Below are 20595 nucleotides of genomic sequence, written 5' to 3'. Positions count from 1 at the left end.
TGAGGATTAATTGTGAAATACCTCGTCACTGCTAGAACATTCCAGCACGTTCCAGTCCGAGCAAACAGCAGCCAGTTCATCCGTTTAACTGTCTGTAGTGTTTCAATAACCAAAGTATTCAGATTAGAAGATAGTCAGAGCTATAAACTATAAAAGTATAAACGCTCGCAGAAAACAAATCGCTTTTGTTTAAAGAGGTAACCATAGCAACAGGCCACTTGACCCCTTTCCGCTGGCGACGGACGACACGCAGATAACGTTATCCTTTATATATATATATATATATATATATATATATATATATATATATATATATATATATATATATATATATATCGCAAGAATATTTTTTATTACATTTCAACAACATATCGCAAGTAAGTTAGTTATATCATAATAAGCTTGTTTAAAAATAAATTCCCCTACTATGTTCAAATGCCCTGAATAATTCGCACATTCAGACAGTTTCCTTATTAATGAAACCGAGAGTGGAGACTTAATTTGCACGGTCATGGAAATGCAAATCAGAGCTGGACATAATTATCAGCGTTTTACACATAATTTGTTTGCAAATATGTTGAGAAACAGTTGGGTCACACTACAGTGTCGCTGCATCAAACCGCTGCCTGTCGCTTAGACACGCCCACTCGCCGGCGAGAGCGACGCCGATTGGTTGCTATACATACCAGCGGGCCTTGCTATTTCAGGATTGGCGGATCCGTGTTTGGCCATTACGTTATGCTCTCTTCTACACATACACAAGGATGATAGAAAAGAGAAGACGTAATGGAGTGTTCCCGAGCGTCCTTGCGATGAAAACCACTTTAGTATTCGACAGTATTCGAGGAAGGGAGCTGCAATGAAGGTATGTAAAAATAACTAGATGTCAGATTTGTTATTGATGTAGGCGAGATTTACCATCTGCGTGGAAACACCAAAATAATTTCCGGAGGCTGTTTGACGTTTAATGTGTCAACAGCCAGACTTCTTAAGAGTTGCATCAGTTGAGATGCATCAAATGAAGTCTGCAATGAGCAATGAATGCGTCCTTCCGTCTTTTGCATGCTCTTGCATTAAGAGTGTTTGCTTGGGTGACAGCTTCATTTATGATCGTTAAGCAGGAGATTTGCTACTATCGGCATCAGGACTAAGGTTATATCAGGACAGGTACAGCACGATTTGAACCGAGTGCACAAGCAAGCAGTGCTCATCATAACCCAGTTTATCGCTGCACTTCTCTAATGAGATTGGAGGATGGATGAGCAGCTCAGACAGTCATGAGGGACAGAAGTGATTTCCCCTACTAAAACGTCACATTTTAATTATAGTGATTATGACGTCAGAATAGCGATACAAGTACTGCGATTGTGATAACAGCCAGGCGAATATCAGTGGACCACCGATTTATACCGCGAGGAGGGACAAAAGTGGTTTCCCCTGCTGAACTGTCGCGATTTAATTACGTGCTTAATGATTGTGACGTCAGAATCGTGATGAAATGATTGTGGTTCTGATGTAACGTGATGACTGTGCATGCAGGTGAAAGCACGCAGTCACGAGCGACAGAAGTGTTTTCCCTTCTGAGTGATTATGACGTCAGATTGATGATACAAATGATCGCGATAACGGTGGACCAGTAATTCAGATATGTAGATTTTTATTTTCAGTGCATGGTGATTATGACATCAGAATCAGAAGATGTGATGATTTCTAAACTCGTGTATGAGAGGCAGACATGGTTTCCCCAACTAAAATGTCACAATTCAATTATAACACAGTGATTATGACTTCACAGTGGATTGTGATTGTTGTGATAAGAGTCAGGATATTATCAATGGACTGGGGAAGTTATGAAAATTAATGTGATTGTGATGATGGCCAGACTCAGTAATGCAGTTAACAGTCATAAAAGAATAAAAGTGGTTTAACTAATAAGATAGTGGTTATGACATCTGAACAGTGATGATTATGTTTATTTTGTTTGTGATAATTGGCAGAGCTGTTATAATTAGACCCATAGTTCAAGCAGCCATAGGCTATGGAATGGTGATTATAACATTACAATAGTAATGCGATTCTGTTTGTTATATCTGGCGGAGCTGTTATAATTGGACCAGCAGCCCAGATATTAAAAGCTAAAATGTCTCATTTTAATTATTGATGAAAATTGATGATGTATTGATGGAAAGACTGTGATGAATGGCTTGACTGATGTGATTGAACACTAAAACATCACAATTGAACAAATGCATAGTGGTTATGATTTCATCAGTGGGAAAGTGAAAATTACTATATTGACTGAGTTGAATCCAGACAGAGGTGAATCTTCTCATTAAACATCAAAACTGAAACATTACATAGTGATTATGATGTCAGAATGGTGGAGAGGAACAAAGATTGAAAATGATGTTGTGCATGCTCGAGATTGTTGTGATTGATCAAGCTGTTATGTGCTGTTATGAAAAGTTGCTCGGTTACAGCAAAGCTCTAAAACGTCAGATGAGTTATGATGTGATGAATAGGGGTTTATAATTAAAGAAAGTTTGTTTGAATGAGATGACAGCAGTCATGGTGGTATTTAAAATGTTTTTTAGTTAATTGTGGGAATTTGCTGCTATAATGTGATTTACTTGCAGGCGAGATATGGTCGGATTGCGACTGCGATGAGATTTTTGTCAGCAGTGATCTTAAGTTTAGCACATAATGACTAAATTCTTTCAAATGCACTCTCGTTTCCATTAAATTATGAAGCAGTTTCTTTTTAGCGTTGACCTCACTCCTTCAGGGAGCAGCCTTGAAGGAAAGCGTGAGAGGGTATAATTAGAGGGTTAATCACGTGTCAGATAATTCAGGTTTATGAATAATTCCTCTCATTCATAAGAGCTCCACTGTCTGGCTTTGTTTCTCCCTGTGGTTAATGTAATGACACAGTGTTATAAAGCACAGATTCTCCCCAGGAAGCAAAAGGATGAACTATCTTCTGAAAGAAAGCTTTTTTTTTTTTTAGGATAACCACTCTTCTGTAACATTACTTCTGCTTAATCTGAGCAGAAAAGCTTTTCGAATCAGACAGAAGACGGAAACATCTGGGTTTTTATATGTGAATTATTCAGTTATCTAAATTTGGAATTGTTTCTGGAGGTATTTTGGAACTGATATTGCGCGATATTACTCACAGCAGGCAATAAAATAAGGTCCACACTATAGCTGAAGTCAATATTTAAATATCTGGCCAAGGAGTTGAACACAAGTCTGGAAAAGTTTCAGATGGAGATAATCTGCTTTCATCTGTTCAATATTAAAAAGCAATGGAAATGGGATGGCATATCTCCACAAGATGATCATTATTAGAAATGCCAATCATTTTGTAATAAAGGGAGCCCAAAAAAAGAAAACATCTACTGATGATTATGAAGATTATTATTATTTTTTTTTACATTTAATAAAAAAGAAAGATTTGTCTTGCTGTCTTTGTCTGAATGTCACAGATGTCTTATTAGATCCCAGCGAGGTTCTTACACTTCTTTAAAAGTATAGTTCATCAAAAAATGAACATTTGGTCATTATTTACTTACACTCGTGAGTCGTGCTCATGTCTAACGAAATGGAAATGTGAGTTTTTGTAGAATCTTCACATAGCTGTTTTCCAAGTAAGGACAGTTTATAGTGAATATGCTCTGTTACACGATCATAACGAAACTATACTATAGTACATAATATATTATTATACTATATTTAGTGCAATATGGATCCATTTTATGTTTTTTTTTTTTTTTTTTAGTTTTTTTGTGGCTTGATATCCATTTTTGGATGAACTGTTCGCAGCTAACATACAAAATTCTAAACAGATGTTCTTCCACAAAAACATTATTTATATATCATTTATGTACTTCTTCAATATTTTAGTTGGACATTAATCTAACGTTACTACTTCCTAATTGTTTCAGATTGTTCAGAGAACATTCGTAACATTAATGTTAATATAAAAGTAACAAAAGAAACCATACTTTTTGCGAAATGATAAAACTAAACATTCCCTTAATGGTTTCTCTTCACATAACCAACCAAAACATTTTTACATAAAAAATAAACATTCCGAAATAACATTTTCATAACGTAATAGAAACGCTAGGAAGATGTTTTTAGAGCATTTCTGTTAGCTTCAAAAAAACATTTCTAAAACCAACATGTTCAAAGCTGCTCAGTCCCATAGCTGGCGTAATTAGTTATGCACTCTCATGTGAATGCTCATTAGACAGAAGTCATTAGATGTCATGTTTTCTGTCAGTGGGAAGGGTTTCTACGCTCAGAGCCTGTCACTGCAGGTGAGAGGAGAGACGGAGAACTGGCTTTTCCATTGTTCCGTTGTGCATCAGAAGTGCTGATTCATTGTTTTAAGAAGCATCACGCTCAAGTGGAACGGACCTTGTCGAGTTGTCTTATTCCCAGCGCTTAATGCAGTTATACGTTTCTGCATGTATTGTACTGTGAGCGCAGAGACATTAGTCTGAATTCAGTTCTCTGGAGTCAGGTGTGCTCATCAATTTAAAATAAGCATTAACCGTAAGATTCACTTTCAGCTGAGTCCCCGACCGTGCAGCAAATCATGACTCAGGGGAACTGTAACGCTCTGTTTTTCTTGAAGGACACAGAGTTCTCCTAGCGCTCTTGGTCTGGTCATCAGGAATCAGACCTTTAAGAGCAGGAGACTGTCAACCTGTCAGAAACTACCAGCACTGGGGCTGCTGGGTCAGATGTGCAGTTATATAAACACACACCAGAACGTGAATCTGATCTGTTCGGTCACTCGTTTCTGTTATTTCCTCTCTGAAGCCTTTATAGAATCCACTGTGAAGAAATTCTAAATGCACATAACTTAATAAATTATCAGTTGCATATTCTCGTAAATAAACTTGCTTTCCTCTGATGCATGATGTTAAATCTTTAAAACGCAATTTCACTTCTTTTGACCTACCCATAAATCTTCTTTTATATTATATCAAGTAAAAACATTTTTTTTTTTAATGATTTTAGTTTTAGTTATCTATATTTACCCTGGTAACAAATGCATAATTACAGCAAAAATGCTAAGGAGACAGATGCTGGGTGTAGAGGATGAGCTGCGGTGGTTTTGTGATGGACGTGGCCACCGCGCTGAGCTCACGGGGCTCTAATTGAAGTGACAGAGGGAAGCTGTGGCACCTGCTCTCTGCCAGACCGAAGCACGAGCAGCGACTTCATGCCCTGACCTTATGTTACGCAACACGGAGATCACGCTAACTGCCATACTGCTCAAATACTGAGCGCACTGCCAGAGGGACTCCAATCAAAGCCAGCCGGCGCTTCACAAACAGCCAGCATTATTTAGAATCTGATATGAAACGGGAAATATTTCAGCATGAAGGGATGTGGTTGCTGAAGTGGCTTAGTTGGAGAGTGATTATAAAGACTCACTGGCTGGACATATTATATAGCAAATATATTTGTTTCTTATTAATATTATAATGATTGCTACTTTAGCATTTTGGCATTTTCTTATATGTTTATTTTTTTATTTTTATGTTAGTATACTACTTCTCAAAAGTATTGTTCACTACTGCTTTGTTAATTAAAAAATACTAAGTTGACCAAAATCTTTAAACGGATTTATATATTTTAAATAAATGCTGTTCTATTCATCAAAGAATCCTGAAAAAAAAATAAAGATCAGAATTTCCACAAAAGTATCAAAACAGCAAAACAGTACATTCTAACATTCTTGCATTGATAATAATGATTTCTGAAGGATCGTGTGACACTGAATGCTGTAGCTAATGGCTGCTGAAAATCCAGCTTTGTCGAAGGAATGAATGATATTTTAAAATATATTAAAATATCAAAGTTTTAAAAATATTTCACAAAAATTACTATTATCACTAGTATATTTTGTAATCAAATAAATAAATAAATAAATAATATAATATTATTATAATAATAATAAATAAATAAATGCAACCTTGGTATGCTATGCATATATAACCTTATGATTATATAAATTTTTATATTAACTTTATGTTTTTTTTTATTTTTTTTTGTGCTCTGGTGTCTTTCTATTGAAGAGAAAGAATCACTATTGTTGTGTTCTCACACATACAGAAAGATGTTACAAACAGTGGTGTTGGCCTGCATTATGTAAGTGTATAAACACAAAGGCAAACAGAGCGCTCTGCTTGTAACCTGCTCTGCACTGTGTGTAAGAGCAACAACAACAGATTGGATCCTCTCAGCCCATCTCTCTCGCTCTCTGTCGCTCTGCACCATAGGATGCATGTATGCTCATTTCAGCTCATCGATTGTCCTGCTCTTGAACAGAAGATGCATTCTTCCGTCACCCCCCAGCCCCCAACCTCGCAGTGTTATTCTGAGACAAGACATCACGCCATGTTGGGTGACCGAAAGCTGCCGTGATGTTTGTATGAGGGTTTATTGATTAAAGAAACGATGAATGTTACTGCCTGGAAAAAGGTTTTTAGTTGTTTCGAGGTCTTTACTGTCCATTCACTGACCGAGCATGAATCTGATTCGCTGACTTTACGCAACTTCCGTGAGTTTTCAGTCCACCTATACAATCACTGCATTCGCCGAGGTTTGGAATTTTAGTGGCACCAAATTAATAAAAGACTTTTACAATTACGTGTATTCATTTAGCAGACAGTTTTATTCAAAACAACTTACAAATGAGGAATAAGTCTATAGCTATTCATCATAATTGGGCAAATACACACTACAAGTGCTTGCAATAAAACGTTTAAGACATTATTTAGAAGAGTTCAAGCTAGAACAGTGAGGATAACATTTCAGTTGTTCAGATTTTCACCTCTTTTTCTGTTTTTTGCTTTATATTATGTCAGATCATGTTTTTAGGGAAGTTCATGACTGTAATACAATCAGACCATATGTCAGCAGTGTTATGAAGCAGAGTGAAAGCTTACTGACTTAACCAACATCTTCTAAATTTACACCTTAAGTAAATGAAAGGTCTTAGAAACCCCCGTCCATTGGAGAGAAAGAATAGGCCTGGGAATGTTTGTTTTTTCTGATATTTATGAAAGCATTGTTTGGTTTTGCACATGCATTTGGCTGAAACCTGACACATGTCCATTCTTCTCAGCTGTTTAGCTCTCACGGCCATTTTGCTGTACTGACAGTTTTAATGCTCCAAATGCACACTAAGAATTAGTCGGTCCTTGTCTTGCTCTAACTGCCATTTTACACTGTATCATGTTCCTTGAGGATTCACTTGAGGCCTGCAAAGCATTGATTCATTTTAGTTGATTACTTGCAGATCTTATAAGTGTTGAAGATGAGTGCATTCAGTTGTTTACGATGTACAAGTTACATAATGTGAAGTTCAGTAAAGCATGTGTGCATGATTTCATCAGTGTCTGACAAACAAATCTGCCATTGCTTTATTATAACACACTCCATATCTCATGCAGGGAACCCAGGGAACTTACCCTCATGAAAGTGAAAAGTGAAAAGTGAAGTGACATTCAGCCAAGTATGGTGACCCATACTCAGAATTTGTGCTCTGCATTTAACCCATCCGAAGTGTACACACACAGAGCAGTGAACACACACACACACACACACACACACTGTGAACACACACCCAGAGCAGTGGGCAGCCATTTATGCTGCGGCGCCCGGGGAGCAGTTGGGGGTTCAATGCCTTGCTCAAGGGCACCTAAGTCGTGGTATTGAAGGTGGAGAGAGAACTACATGCACTCCCCCCAACCACAATTCCGTCCAGCCCGAGACTAGAACTCACAACCCTTCGATTGGGAGTCCAACCCTCTAACCATTAGGCCACGACTTCCCCAAATGTCGTTCCAAAAACCGTAAGACTTTCACTCATCTTTGGAACACAAATTAAGATATTTGTGATGAAATCGGAGAGCTATCTGGCCCTCCATAGACAGCAACGCAACTGAAATGTTCCCAAACCCAGAAACGTAGTAAATACATCGTTAAAACAGTCAATGTGACATCAGTGGCTAAACTTCAGTTTTGCGATGCTACGAAAATACTTTTTTTTGGACAAAGTAAACAAAAATAACAATTTATTCAACCATTCCACCATTTTGGAGAGCACCCAAGAACGTATTGCATGTAATCTGCAATATTAACGTTCGTGGGGTAAGTGCGCGTATGAACGTAATCTGCATAATAATCGTTGTTTATGCTTAGGCATGATTGTGAGTAATTAATGAGATAATTTTCATTTTGGGGTGAACTAACCCTTTAACTTGGTATATTTCCAAATGAATCAAACTCGAATCTGAAATTTATCTCAGTACCCAGCCCTATATCTGAATATATCTTCAACATGTCTTTCTTCTCCAGGCGGGGGCCTCCTCCATGTGGGCATCATGTTGCGGGCTGCTGAACGAGGTGATGGGCACAGGGGCGGTCCGCACCCAGCAGCCGGGTTTTGGAGCCGGAGCCGGGCCGTTCCGCTTCGCACCCAGCGCTGGTTACTCCACCTACCCGCCCAGCAGCACCACCTCAGGAAGCGCAGGCCTGGCGTGCAAAGCTTGCGGACTGGCCTTCTCTGTGTTCAGACGAAAGGTAGGACATCGGAGGTTTATGGAGTATGCTTTTAGGATTTCTGTCATTTTTTTGATAGTGAAAGTAGAGTGATCTGACTCACTGAAAAGAATCACACCAGTCAAATTTATGCTTGATTTGATATGTGCCGCAGTTAGTGATGTCAACACAATGGAAAGTTATAGAATTATGGAATAGATACAGATTACTTTTTTCTCAGAATAGTATTTTCACTGGAGCATTTTAATGTTTCTATTTTTGTTGTGTTAAAGACATATCATATATGATACACACACACTTCTGTTCAAAATTGTCAATTTTCAGTATGATTTCCTTTGATAATAAAAATAATAATAAATGTTTTTTGAGTAGCAAATCAGCACATTTAATTTCTGAAGAATCGTGTTACACTGGACTAATGGCTGCTGACATTTTCAAATGTATTAAAAATCGAACAATTATTTTGAATAGATTATATTTTAAATATTATATAAGTTATATTCGATTTTTAGTATATTTTGATATTGCTCCTCACTAGAGGTGGAGGAAACACTCATCTGCCTCCTTAGTCTGGCATTTCATATTTCCTGGCAAAGGACAGGAGTGATGAGAGACGCTCGGATGCATCTGCAGACGCTCGCACCAGCACACATATGCAGAGATGTGAGTGCAAGGCTTTGATTGAAAAGCTCATTCATCAGCATGGTGGCATTTGATAACCACCACCAGGCTTGCCAGCAGAGACTCCACAACTGCTTCTGAGAGTTCAAAAGTGTCTTAAAAATGAAGTTCATGCCGCAGTGATTTACAGATGGAAGTTCTGTCTGTGTCAATCAACACAACTAAAGCATGGCGTAATTAAATCAGTCTAATGCACACATATTAACTGGCTGTTTAGTGATTCATCTTCTCTCTCTTTATCTTTGCAGCACGTTTGCTCAGACTGCAAGAAGAGCTTCTGCTCGCTGTGTTCTGTGCTGCAGGAGAACCTGCGGCGCTGCTCCACCTGTCACCTGCTGTGGGGCACGGCCTTCCAGCGGCCCAGGTTAATGCGACTCCGCGTTAAAGACCTGCGGCAGTACCTCACACTGCGAAACATCAACACGGACACCTGCAGGGAGAAAGAGGACCTGGTGGACCTGGTGCTCTGCCATCTGAGCGCCGAACTGGAGATCGGGGAGGATGAAGAGGAGGAGGAGGAAGAGGAGGCGGAAGCGGATACGGACAGTCTGCCCTCACTTCCGCGCTCCCTCTCCACGCCGCCCGCCTCCGCGGCACGATCCTCCTCCCAGCAGTCGGCGCTGTCTGTCGCCGTGTCTCAGGGAGAGGCTCTCAGTCGCAGCGATAGCTCAGGGACAACCAATCAGGTGAGGCGCTTACCGGAAGGCAATGTGTTCCAGTGCAGTTCGGTGTTCATTTTACTCATTTTATTTACAGTTACTTTTAAATTTAATAATTTAGCTGACACTTTTTATTCAAAGAGCTTTCAAAATAAAGAACATAAGTATAGAAAGAAATATTTTATTTAATTTTACATTTTTTATTTACATTAATTTTCATTTAGCACGTGACACACAGTAAAAATCAGCACATCAAAACGACATCACAAACAATTTGTCACTAGAGCCAAGAATATTTGCAGTATACAGTGCCTAGCATTTTGTTTTGTCTTTTGCTTTTTTTTTTTTTTGGTTTTGTTTTGAATGTCACTTTTTAAATATTTAATGTAAGATCTAAAGAATTTCATGAAAGATTTATTTTAGTTTTACTCGCTTTTAACTTGATTCTTTTTAAGTAAAATGAAAATTGTCCTTATAATGGGTCCAGTATAATGGGAATTTTTTTGTTTACTAAAAGATTTATAATCATTATTATTTATATTTCATATTAATTATTCAATTAATTTGTTATTCATTAAATGAAGTACTTAATGAGACAATTTTAATACAAGTTTTATAAATATATTTATTATTTACCATATTTATTTATTTTTACATTTAATTAGATAGGGGTTTTTTTTATGTGACCCTGGACCATGAAACTAGTCATAAGGGTCCGTTTTTTAAATTGACTCATCTGAAAGCTGAATAAATAAGCTTTCCATTGATGTGTGGTGATGGTTGTTAGGATATGATAATATTTAGCTGAGATACAACTATTTGAAAATCTTAGGGTGCAAAAAAAATGTAATATTGAGAAAATCACCTTTAAAGTTGTACAAAATAAGTCCTTAGCATTGCATATAATTACTAATCAAAAATTAAGTTTTAAAATATTTACAATAGGAAATTTACAAAATATCTTCATGGAACATCATCTTTACATAAAAGAAAAATCAATGATTTTTACCCATACAATGCATTTTTGGCTATTGATACAAATATACGCTTGCTACTTATGACTATATAATTTCTGTGCCAATAAACTGAATAATGTTTTAAAAACACAAATAACTGATGTAAAATGACATATTACACTTAAAAAAAAAAGTATTTTAACATTGACATTTTTTTTCTAATGTAATACTTTAACATTACTGTCAATTTTTGTTGCTTTGTGTTACAGAATTTAGCATGCTTACTTTTAGCATACACGTTGCATTTTTTGTGTTAAATGTGCTGAATAAAATCAAACCAACTAATTTAGGTCCTGTAAATATGGTTAAATATAATTTAGATCTGACATGCTGAGCAGGTTACATAATGTTGAAAAAGGTTGTCTGGTAATTCCTGTGCGACGTGATTTAAAACACTTACAGATTTAAAGTGCAAATGAGTTTAAGAGGCAAATCAGCCTGAAGTGTGTGATGGTCCAGTGTGACTTCAGAGCCTGAGTTGGCAGACTCACCCATTCATTATTAATACACAACCAGCCAGCGAAGCTGCACGCCGTCTGTGTGTGGCCCACGTGTGAGATCTCAGTCCATGTGCTGACTCTCCCCATAAAGACCCAGTCATTCTTCTGCCAGACAGCAGACAGGAAGAACGCACGGCCATTAGCTAATTGTCCTGAATGTGGCAAACAGATAGTGAGAGACCCAAAAAAGCATACAAAAGCCGGCTGCTCCAGGACACATGGTCCTTATGTGAGTGACACAGGAAAGGAATTATTGCAATCAGAGTGAATGAATGATTGACTCTGTAATGTGCAGTTATTTGATGTGCAGTTTAGCAGAACCAAGGGAAGCTGATTGTGAGGATGTGATGGGAAGAGGGTTGATGAAACTGCACTGACACAGAGCTCACTCAAAGGAGATTTAAAGTGAATGTTACTTTTTCTTAAGTGGTCTCTTATGAATTTCATTAAATACTTATTTTTATTGCATGGTAAACACTTCCCTGATGTAGTAGAATGGATAATATTTGTATGATTTACTTTAAGTTGTGATTCAGAATTTAGAATAAAAAAGATTGTTTAAATTAAACGTATTATGTAATTAAACTTTTTTTTATAATATATATTAATTTATTGCTAACAGTATTTTCAATATTTTGTAATGTATCTTATAAGTATTTTTGTTCTTTATTATCCTGTAAAGGTATGATTTCCATAGAAATATTAAGCAGCACAACTGTGTTCAGCATTAATCATAATATGAAACATTTCTTGAGCAGTAAATCAGCATATACAGAATGATTTCTGAAGGATCATGTGATACTGAAGACTGGAGTTATGATGGAAATGTAGCTTTGCATCACAGAAATCTTTTTTATTTTGAAATATATTAAAATAACACACTGGGTATTTCTATTATAATGTTTTTTTTTTACATTATTACTGTTTAACTGTATTTGATTATATTTTAAATAATTATGTTTATTTTTATGAATTGACGTTTTGTTGTTTTTAAATTAATTAATTCTAAAAAATAAAGTGCATGTATCGTTTGATTCTTTCTCCCACTTTGCTTCCTGTCTTCTCTAATCTGTCCAATCAAAAATTGTGATAAAATAAATACAAACACTAAAGAGAAAAGAAGATGGGATCTGAACTCACAGCACGGCTCAGTCTGAACTCACACTCTGATTTTAATCATGTCTAGTCTATGAAATAAGTTCTTGATTTCTGTGTTTTATCTTCAGGACCATGGAGATGCTACATCAGTTTCCCTCCTCAACCTGGAGCCTCATGAAGACATCCTGGAGGTGAGACAAACCTGCAAAATCTGTGTTTGTGCCACCTACTGTGAAGACGATGGTTATTTTAAAGGGGTCAAATGACATTGCTAAAAAGAACATTATTTTGTGTATTTGGTGTAATGCAATGTGTGAATGCGGTTTAAGGTTCAAAAAACACATTTTCAATATAATGTACATTTATTGTTGCTCCTCTTTGCCCCACATTGATTTTTACAAAGCTAATCATTCTGAAAAAGCAAGGTGTGCTCTGATTGGCCAGCTATCCAGTGTGTTGTGATTGGCCGAATACTTCAAGCATGTATTGGAAACATGACGCCCCTTACCATACTGTGATGCTGTCTCCCGGCGCAACCAAACAAAAACAGTAAAACCCAATATAAATGAGGAATTAGTCGCATCCAGTGGGGACATAATTACTGAACATGGAGGTGGCGGCAATAGCCAGAATCAAAGTGACGAACTTCTTTCTTTACGTGAACATTTGCGCAGTGTTATGCAAATCATCCCACACAGTGACGTTAAATGTAGAGACGTGTTTAAACGAGGCGTTTTAGGGGGGCGTGGACGAGTCTTCATTTTTATAAAGAATATCTCTTTGGGTTTGAGACTTTAGACTTTATCTATTCACCAACAGCTTGTAACACTCCAAAGAGAAAGGAAAACTTGAAATCGCATCATATGACCCCTTTAAAACCCCTCGATTCTCGCTAAGCACCCATTAACGTTAATAATTCAGTGCCATCCAATAACTCTGCTTAGTGTTTGGCAAATACTTCAGAAGAACATCTACAGAGTTCAGAATGAGCAGTCTGGTGGAATATCAACGTGGACTGCAGTATAACTTGCTTAATGTCTGTCCCCGAGCAGGCCAGCCCTGCGACGCAGAGGCGAGCACGCGCCTCCCTCTCGGATCTGTCCCGCGAGGATGACATCGAGAGCCTGACAGTGCGGCAGCTCAAGGAGATTCTCGCCCGCAACTTCGTCAACTATTCAGGCTGCTGTGAGAAATGGGAGCTGGTGGAGCGCGTCCATCGTCTCTACAGAGAGAACGAACTCAACAGAAGATCGAGTAAGAGCCGACGTCACACATAGTCAAGAGCTCTTCCCAAAGCAGTCCACTTGTTATCTAATTGTTTCTAAAACATCTACATATACATCATTCAAAAAAGGATTGTTTGGACACTCTTAAATATAAAGCTTCAAAAAGGAGAACATTTTAATAATCCAAAGCTTTTTCTATTATAAAGAACCTTTTGTGTGTTGGAAATGTTCCGTGAATTTTAAAGGTTCTGCATGGAACCTTTATTTTTTAGATGCAGGTGTAAGAACATAATTAAGTTCTTTTATTAATTCTTCCGCTAGTAGAGGCTCTTTATGTTAGATTAGTAGAATAGAGTTTTAAAGGTTCCTTGGATGCTTTATATGACCATTAGATCTTCTGCTGGCTATATGATTGGCCGAATAATGAGACGGAAACTCAGTGGTCTGCTTTTGTAGATGTTCAGGCTGAAAAGAGCACAGCTGACAACATCATACAATAAGAGTGAATGATGAGGAGGAATGCAGCCAATCTTTTTGACGGACTGCATGTGAGAAATAACAACATGAAATTGAATCAGTCAAGGATCAGCCCAAAATCAGATGAGGCTAATGTGGTTTTCAAACAGGCTTCTGCTCTCCATAAAATTGATTCTTCTCGTTTTCTTTTCCTTGCAGTGGAAAATGTTAGCAACAGCCTAACTGCAGGTAAGCAAAACAATATTTTCATATATTGTACTTGAAAGTGTTATTTATATACTATAGTAGTATTTTATATATATATATACATATATATATATATATATATATATATAGAGAGAGAGAGAGAGAGAGAGTATTATTTTTTATTATTTTATTAATTGTTATTAGTATTATTTTTGTTTGTTTTATGTGCTTTTGTCTTTTTTGATTTTAATACATTTTTAGAATGTATTTGTTTACCTTTAATTTTTATTTTATTTTTTCGTCATTTTAGTACTTTTCTAAAAATTAATTTCTCTTGGTTTCGGAGGCAGCGTTTCTAATTTTAACACACTTTATTTTATTACTGAATCTTATTAAAGAATTAAATATATAATAAATAAAAAATACATATTGTTATATTGATCATTTAAAAATAAATATTTAAATGCATTATGACCTCACTGCCGGGAGTAATTACTAACCTGGTGAAGCATGAATCATGTATAACATCTAAGTATGTTCTTCTTTCTGGGTAACAATTTGGGAAAAGATCAGGTTTTTTATATGCATGTGAGCTTACATTAGCTGCCCAATGCTAATAATTTTAACTCTTTCACTGCTGTGTTTGTCAGTCAAAGTCATAGCTTACCCTCCTCCTATATGCAATGGAGGTATTGGAGGTAAGACTCAGCCTTTTTTAATGTGGCTCCAACATCATCATTACCATCATTTAATTACCATGAATGAAAAGTGACCCTTCCCAATGCATGCTGGGAGAGTTTGATATGTGGTTTCCACGTGCATGATCATGAATTATGCTGCTAATGTGATCTGTCTGTCTTTTTATAGCTTGTCACATTACTGTAATTGCACCTTGCCTTCATTAATTATATTAACACTGCTTGGAAAATGGCCCAAAACGATCCAAAGATTATAGCTGTCCAGTCTCAGACAATATATTAAGTGGCTTTCTGGAGAGCGACCAAGTTTATGATGCTTTACGGATGTGCATCGTTTTTTTAAGGGCAATTAATAGAGATAATAAGACTGGCATCAGCAAATACTAGTTTAGCACGTACTGTATGTATATCATTCATTAAAAGGTTTGAACGCTGATATTGACTGGCTAAAAGGATGTCACATAAGAAAGTGTTCAGTAATACAGAAAATAATATTTACTATATTGTTAAAGCAAAATATCAGTTTTATAAGGACCTTTAATTTAAAATAATTGAATAAAATGTAAAATAAAATATTTTTATTAAGATCTAAATTATTGTCCTTTAACAAAAATTCACATTTCTGCTTGTAGATATTTAACGTGCATTTCATTTTATTTCTATTAGAACCGCTTTTGTTAAATTGAGGGACAAGTCAAGAATATTTTCTGGCTTATTCGGTTTAATTGAAAATATTTTTGAATGGTTTTCTTTATTTAAAAAAAAAAAACATTTATTGTCTTCATTTTTTAAAGAAGAATAAATGTTCTTTAACAAAAAAATAAATCTGCTTTTAAATATTTAATACACACATCCCTGTTTATTTCCATTATAACTGCTTTTATTATGGGACGTAATCAAATCTGTGTATAATTTTAAAAAATGCCTTTGATAGAGTCTAAAGTTGTATAGAATTTTAATTTAAATAAAAATGTATTGCAAATGTGCGTTTCGTCCTGGAAGAGGGGCCGGGTGAAAAAAACCCTCTCCAATATTTTGAATTTGGACTGCAATACCAAAATTCAATCCTGTCAATCCTGCATACAGCACCCTTTAAATTACGTGACAAGCCGAAACATTTACTTTCGAAATCAAAACAATTATGGAGTTTTAAGTTGTATTGAACCTGGAACATTATTTTAAAGCATTTTAATTTAATAAATTAAATTACACATTTTACCGCTCAAAATTTATTGTGTATTTCTTGTAAAATGGCATTGCGTATGCAGCTATGTACAACAGTCTTTCCCAAAGCGGAAAGAAAATCTTATTACACACAAGCAGAGCAGACACACAAGATCAATAGACTATTAAACAAGATCTCAAACCATCCATATATTGTCTTACAGATGGTGTGCAAGTAGCTCAGCTTGGCGGCGCTGATGAGAACCTATGCCGTATCTGCATGGATGCCGTGATAGACTGCGTTCTGCTGGAGTGCGGTCACATGGTCACTTGCACCAAGTGTGGCAAGAGGATGAGCGAGTGCCCCATCTGCAGGCAGTACGTGGTGCGGGCGGTGCACGTCTTCAAGTCTTAATGGGTGAGCTTCACCTCCACTGGAAAACCAACACACCAGATGCTTCCTGTTGGACCGAGCAGGCTGGGGCCGTGACTGGAACAATGAACTGCCCCCCCAGATTCAAAGTGGTGGAAACCTGTACTGCGCACACCTTCTTTACAGAGCATTTCCTGCTGCCCATTTTTATTTGGTCATCCATTGACATGCTTGAAATCATTTCTGCGGTTACTAACCATGGGAAGATGGAAGATTTAGAGGAATAACGTATAAAAATATGAACGTTTAAGTGGTTTACAGTTCATTCCTGTAAACTTTTTGGAAATGTCTTCTTGTATGTGCAATATTAGAAATCTTTACGTGTGCGTGTAGGGAAACCGATTGCCATTAAGATGCATGTTGTTGTAGCAGCAGTTAAGACCATTGGTGTGAAGGGGGAACGTACTGTAGGTGCCAAAGTAGAAATGTGCAGAAAGGCTTCTGGATTATGTTTTGACGTGCTTTTATTATTAATAAGCTTATTATTTTCATGTATTAAATCCGCTATTGCCATACCACAAATCAGCATCCATGACACCGGATCAAATGACCAGCTAGCAGAAGAGTTATTTATAGAAACTGTATCGTATTTTTTCACAGAGTCACTGGAATCCAGCATCTGCCGCTATGTAGCTTATTACTGGAACCTCAATTACTTTTTTTTTTAAATCAAATTTAGCAGTGTCTGTCAAGCGTCAGGTGTGTGGTTGGTTTGTCTCCATCGTGCTTCATATACAATTTACTTAAAGGTGTACAAAGTCATTTTTTTGATTGGGTGGCTACTAGGGCTGCACGATGTGTTGTTTAAGCATCGATATCGCAATGTACAAATCCATGATAGTCACATCGCAGGATGTGCGATGTAGGCTGTCGTAGTTGATCCGTTATTCATTAACTGTATGGGCCAAAGAGCGCGAGAGAGAGAGAGAGAGAGAGAGCGGCGACACACTAGATGCGTTCAATCAATTGACACGATGGTGTCGATGTTTAAATCATTTAAAATGAGAATGTAAGTGTGCTCACCCCATTTTTGTTTGTAAGAAAAAGATTTGATTTCATATCGCAATATATATAGCAGAAAAATAAAATATCGCAATGTAAATTTTTCCCAATATCGTGCAGCCCTAGTGGCTACCAGGGTAAAGGAATTTAGGCTGGTCCCGTGTTATCTCAACAGTAAGAAAGACTAACTTTTTTGGAGTCTCACATGAGAGTACAATATTAAAAAATTTATCAGAGCACTATTTATTGGTTTAGAAGCTGGTGAAAAAAATAAAATAAATATAAAAAGTGCACCTTTAAGCCTTGGTAGGTATCATTTGCAAAATATTCGGTTTTTATAGTGGTAAAAGAGACCATTTTGAGTTTGATGTTCTTCATCTCCAGCAATACCATGAAAGATGTCCGTTTTTTTGGGTGAGTTGTGTTGTAACACATTTATATGGCATAAGAGATTTCCACAAGCGGTGCTACATTAATTTACGTATCACAGTTCCCTATTGCTTTCATGATTTTACATATGTTAAACCATTTCTTTCCCTTTTTTGTGCATATTTACATTTTCTAGATAACGATAAAGTAAAGAGGAAAGGAAATTTTTATTTGATTCCTCTAGATGCCCTTTGTTGCTGTGAATCCTGTAGTCAAATACAAGTTGTCTGTGGTATTGGCTAGACAAACAAATATAAAGAAACGTTTAATCAATTAAATGATTTCATATACGTGAAAAAGTTGTACACAAAGTATATGGATATATTTTCCTCTGTTGTCCAGTTTTTCTTATGTTTCTTTTAAATGTTTTGTCCCCTTCAGCATTCCAGTTTTTCCTTGAATGTAAACAACATTTATTTCGTTGTTTATATTTTAAACCAGTCACAAATAATTCTATAGTAGAATTGATTACATTCTGGTGTCATATCCATGTATTTCTATATAATCAGACTGTTTTATAATTTGCTTCTAGGAACATCACACCCGTCTGCCCAACACTGACACTGTGCTTATGTGTATGTTTCTAATGCTGCTATCTCTAAAAGATGTCACTTGGTAGTAGGCAACTATAGCTAAGCAGACAAGATTACACTCTAAATGATTTAAATTGAGCGCTGGAAGACGTTTTGGGATCTGGTCTTTGTATTTTGGAATGTTGAACTTTTTATTTTGGTAATTCAAAGATGATTTATTAAATTTAATAAACTTGAACTAACAAAATAAAGAGTTTTCTGATTTCAGTGTTTATTTGTTCCTCTGATGCAAACGATGAAATGCTAATCGGCGCCCTCTAATGCCTGCTAAGTGCAACGCAGTCAAAGGAATATGTTACTCTCAGTCAGACGCAAGCGGATGAAAATAATTATTCACAGCAGCACAATACACGGGTATGGTTGCTGGTTATTCTGGAGAACAGATTCACTAAGGTATGCCTGTCTGTATGTGATAATGTACTATATTTACTCAATTATAAGTCTTAACACGAGAGTGAGGAAAAGGTAGGCGGGAAATCATAATTGATTGAACAGGATCTTAAAGAGCCAGTAAGATGAAAATTCTAAGCTTCCTATCACTGTTTATGAGTCCTGTACAACAGGTTTAAATCCATGCAAGGTTAAAAAACATTGTCATTTTGTCAAAATATAATTTTAAAATTACCTCAATTCTCAGAGATCCCCAAACGGTTCGCGCGAAGCTGTTCAAAAGATTCAGTTTCCTTAAACCCCACCTTTCGGTATCATACTGTGTTCTGATTGGTCAACTGACATAGTCAGGTTTGATTGGTTGTTCCGCATATACGTAAAACGAAACGCCCATAGCTCACCTTTGGATGTTTTTAGATAACTGTCACAGAATGCTCACCGAGTCTGAAAACCTTTGATGTCAGGAAGTACAACAGGTAGTATAATTATATACTTTTATATTGTAATTACATTATTTCCTTTTGACACTTATTTTATGTATACTAGTTGTAATGTTGTGACATTGACACCCATATAGTATTATGTGTAGAGTTTGGTTCCAAAACTTGATTGCTCAGTTTTACAACGTTTATATTATTAAGTTTAATTGTACTGGCCGTATTTGTTATTAGTTATGAATGCTTAACTTAGAACAAAACAAACCAAATTCAGTTTTATTCATATCAAGGTTATGTATTTTTAAAACCAAACTCTTCATATGTGTCTATTTTTATTCAGACTTTTACCTACCTTTTCTCTGTGTAAATAGTTTCCATTTTCACCACTTTTAAATTACCTTTATGTATATGCTATATAAATAAACATGCCTTGCCAATTTTTTAATATTCTGTGTGTTACCTTAAATTAATATTTAGAAATGTTACCAGTTAATTTAAATTTCATTAATACTACTTTATAAAGTAAAATTGTCTCTATAGAAATTTATATTTTTCTTATTAGGTAATAAGAAGATTCTGCATGATTCTGCATCCAAGCTTTGAAGCAAACTGTCTCAATCCATATACCCTCCAGAACATTCATAATATATATAGAAGCGACTATGGTCCATTAAAACGCAGAACAAGAGAGGAGTAAGTTTGTAATGAGAATTAGCTGTACTAATGAAATATAGAAATTGAATAAAACAACAACTTTAATTGCCTCTAAAGGACAATCAATGACTTGAAAACTTGTAATGAAATAAACTTTATATAAAAAGTGAAAGTGACATTCAGCCAAGTATGGTGACCCATACTCAGAATTTGTGCTCTGCATTTAACCCATCCGAAATGCACACACACATAGCAGTGAACACACACACACACACACACACACACACACACACACTGTGAGCACACACCCGGAGCAGTGGGCAGCCATTTATGCTGCGGCGCCCGGGGAGCCGTTGGGGGTTC

The 20595-nt window shown here is 36.4% G+C and overlaps 1 protein-coding gene across 2 annotated transcripts; it reads left to right on the top strand.

Moving 5' to 3' along the window:
• Positions 1 to 717: 717 nt before the first annotated feature.
• Positions 718 to 17578, top strand: LOC113110264 (E3 ubiquitin-protein ligase RNF34-like). Of its 2 annotated transcripts, XM_026274355.1 has the most exons (8): positions 718 to 865; positions 8386 to 8610; positions 9519 to 9956; positions 12672 to 12734; positions 13596 to 13797; positions 14445 to 14474; positions 15083 to 15130; positions 16519 to 17578. In XM_026274355.1, exons 1-8 carry the CDS (start codon positions 860 to 862, stop codon positions 16707 to 16709), a joined length of 1203 nt encoding a protein of 400 aa, XP_026130140.1. In that variant the 5' UTR covers positions 718 to 859; the 3' UTR covers positions 16710 to 17578. The 2 variants fall into 2 exon arrangements, with proteins under 2 accessions (XP_026130140.1, XP_026130141.1); XM_026274356.1 differs by lacking the exon at positions 15083 to 15130.
• Positions 17579 to 20595: the final 3017 nt, after the last annotated feature.

The sequence above is a fragment of the Carassius auratus genome, chromosome 10, assembly GCF_003368295.1.
Source record: "Carassius auratus strain Wakin chromosome 10, ASM336829v1, whole genome shotgun sequence".
In the NCBI taxonomy this organism is placed as follows: Eukaryota; Metazoa; Chordata; class Actinopteri; order Cypriniformes; family Cyprinidae; genus Carassius; species Carassius auratus.
The sequence above is the reverse complement of the archived record's forward strand: the minus strand, read 5'-3'. Positions and strand labels throughout refer to the sequence as shown.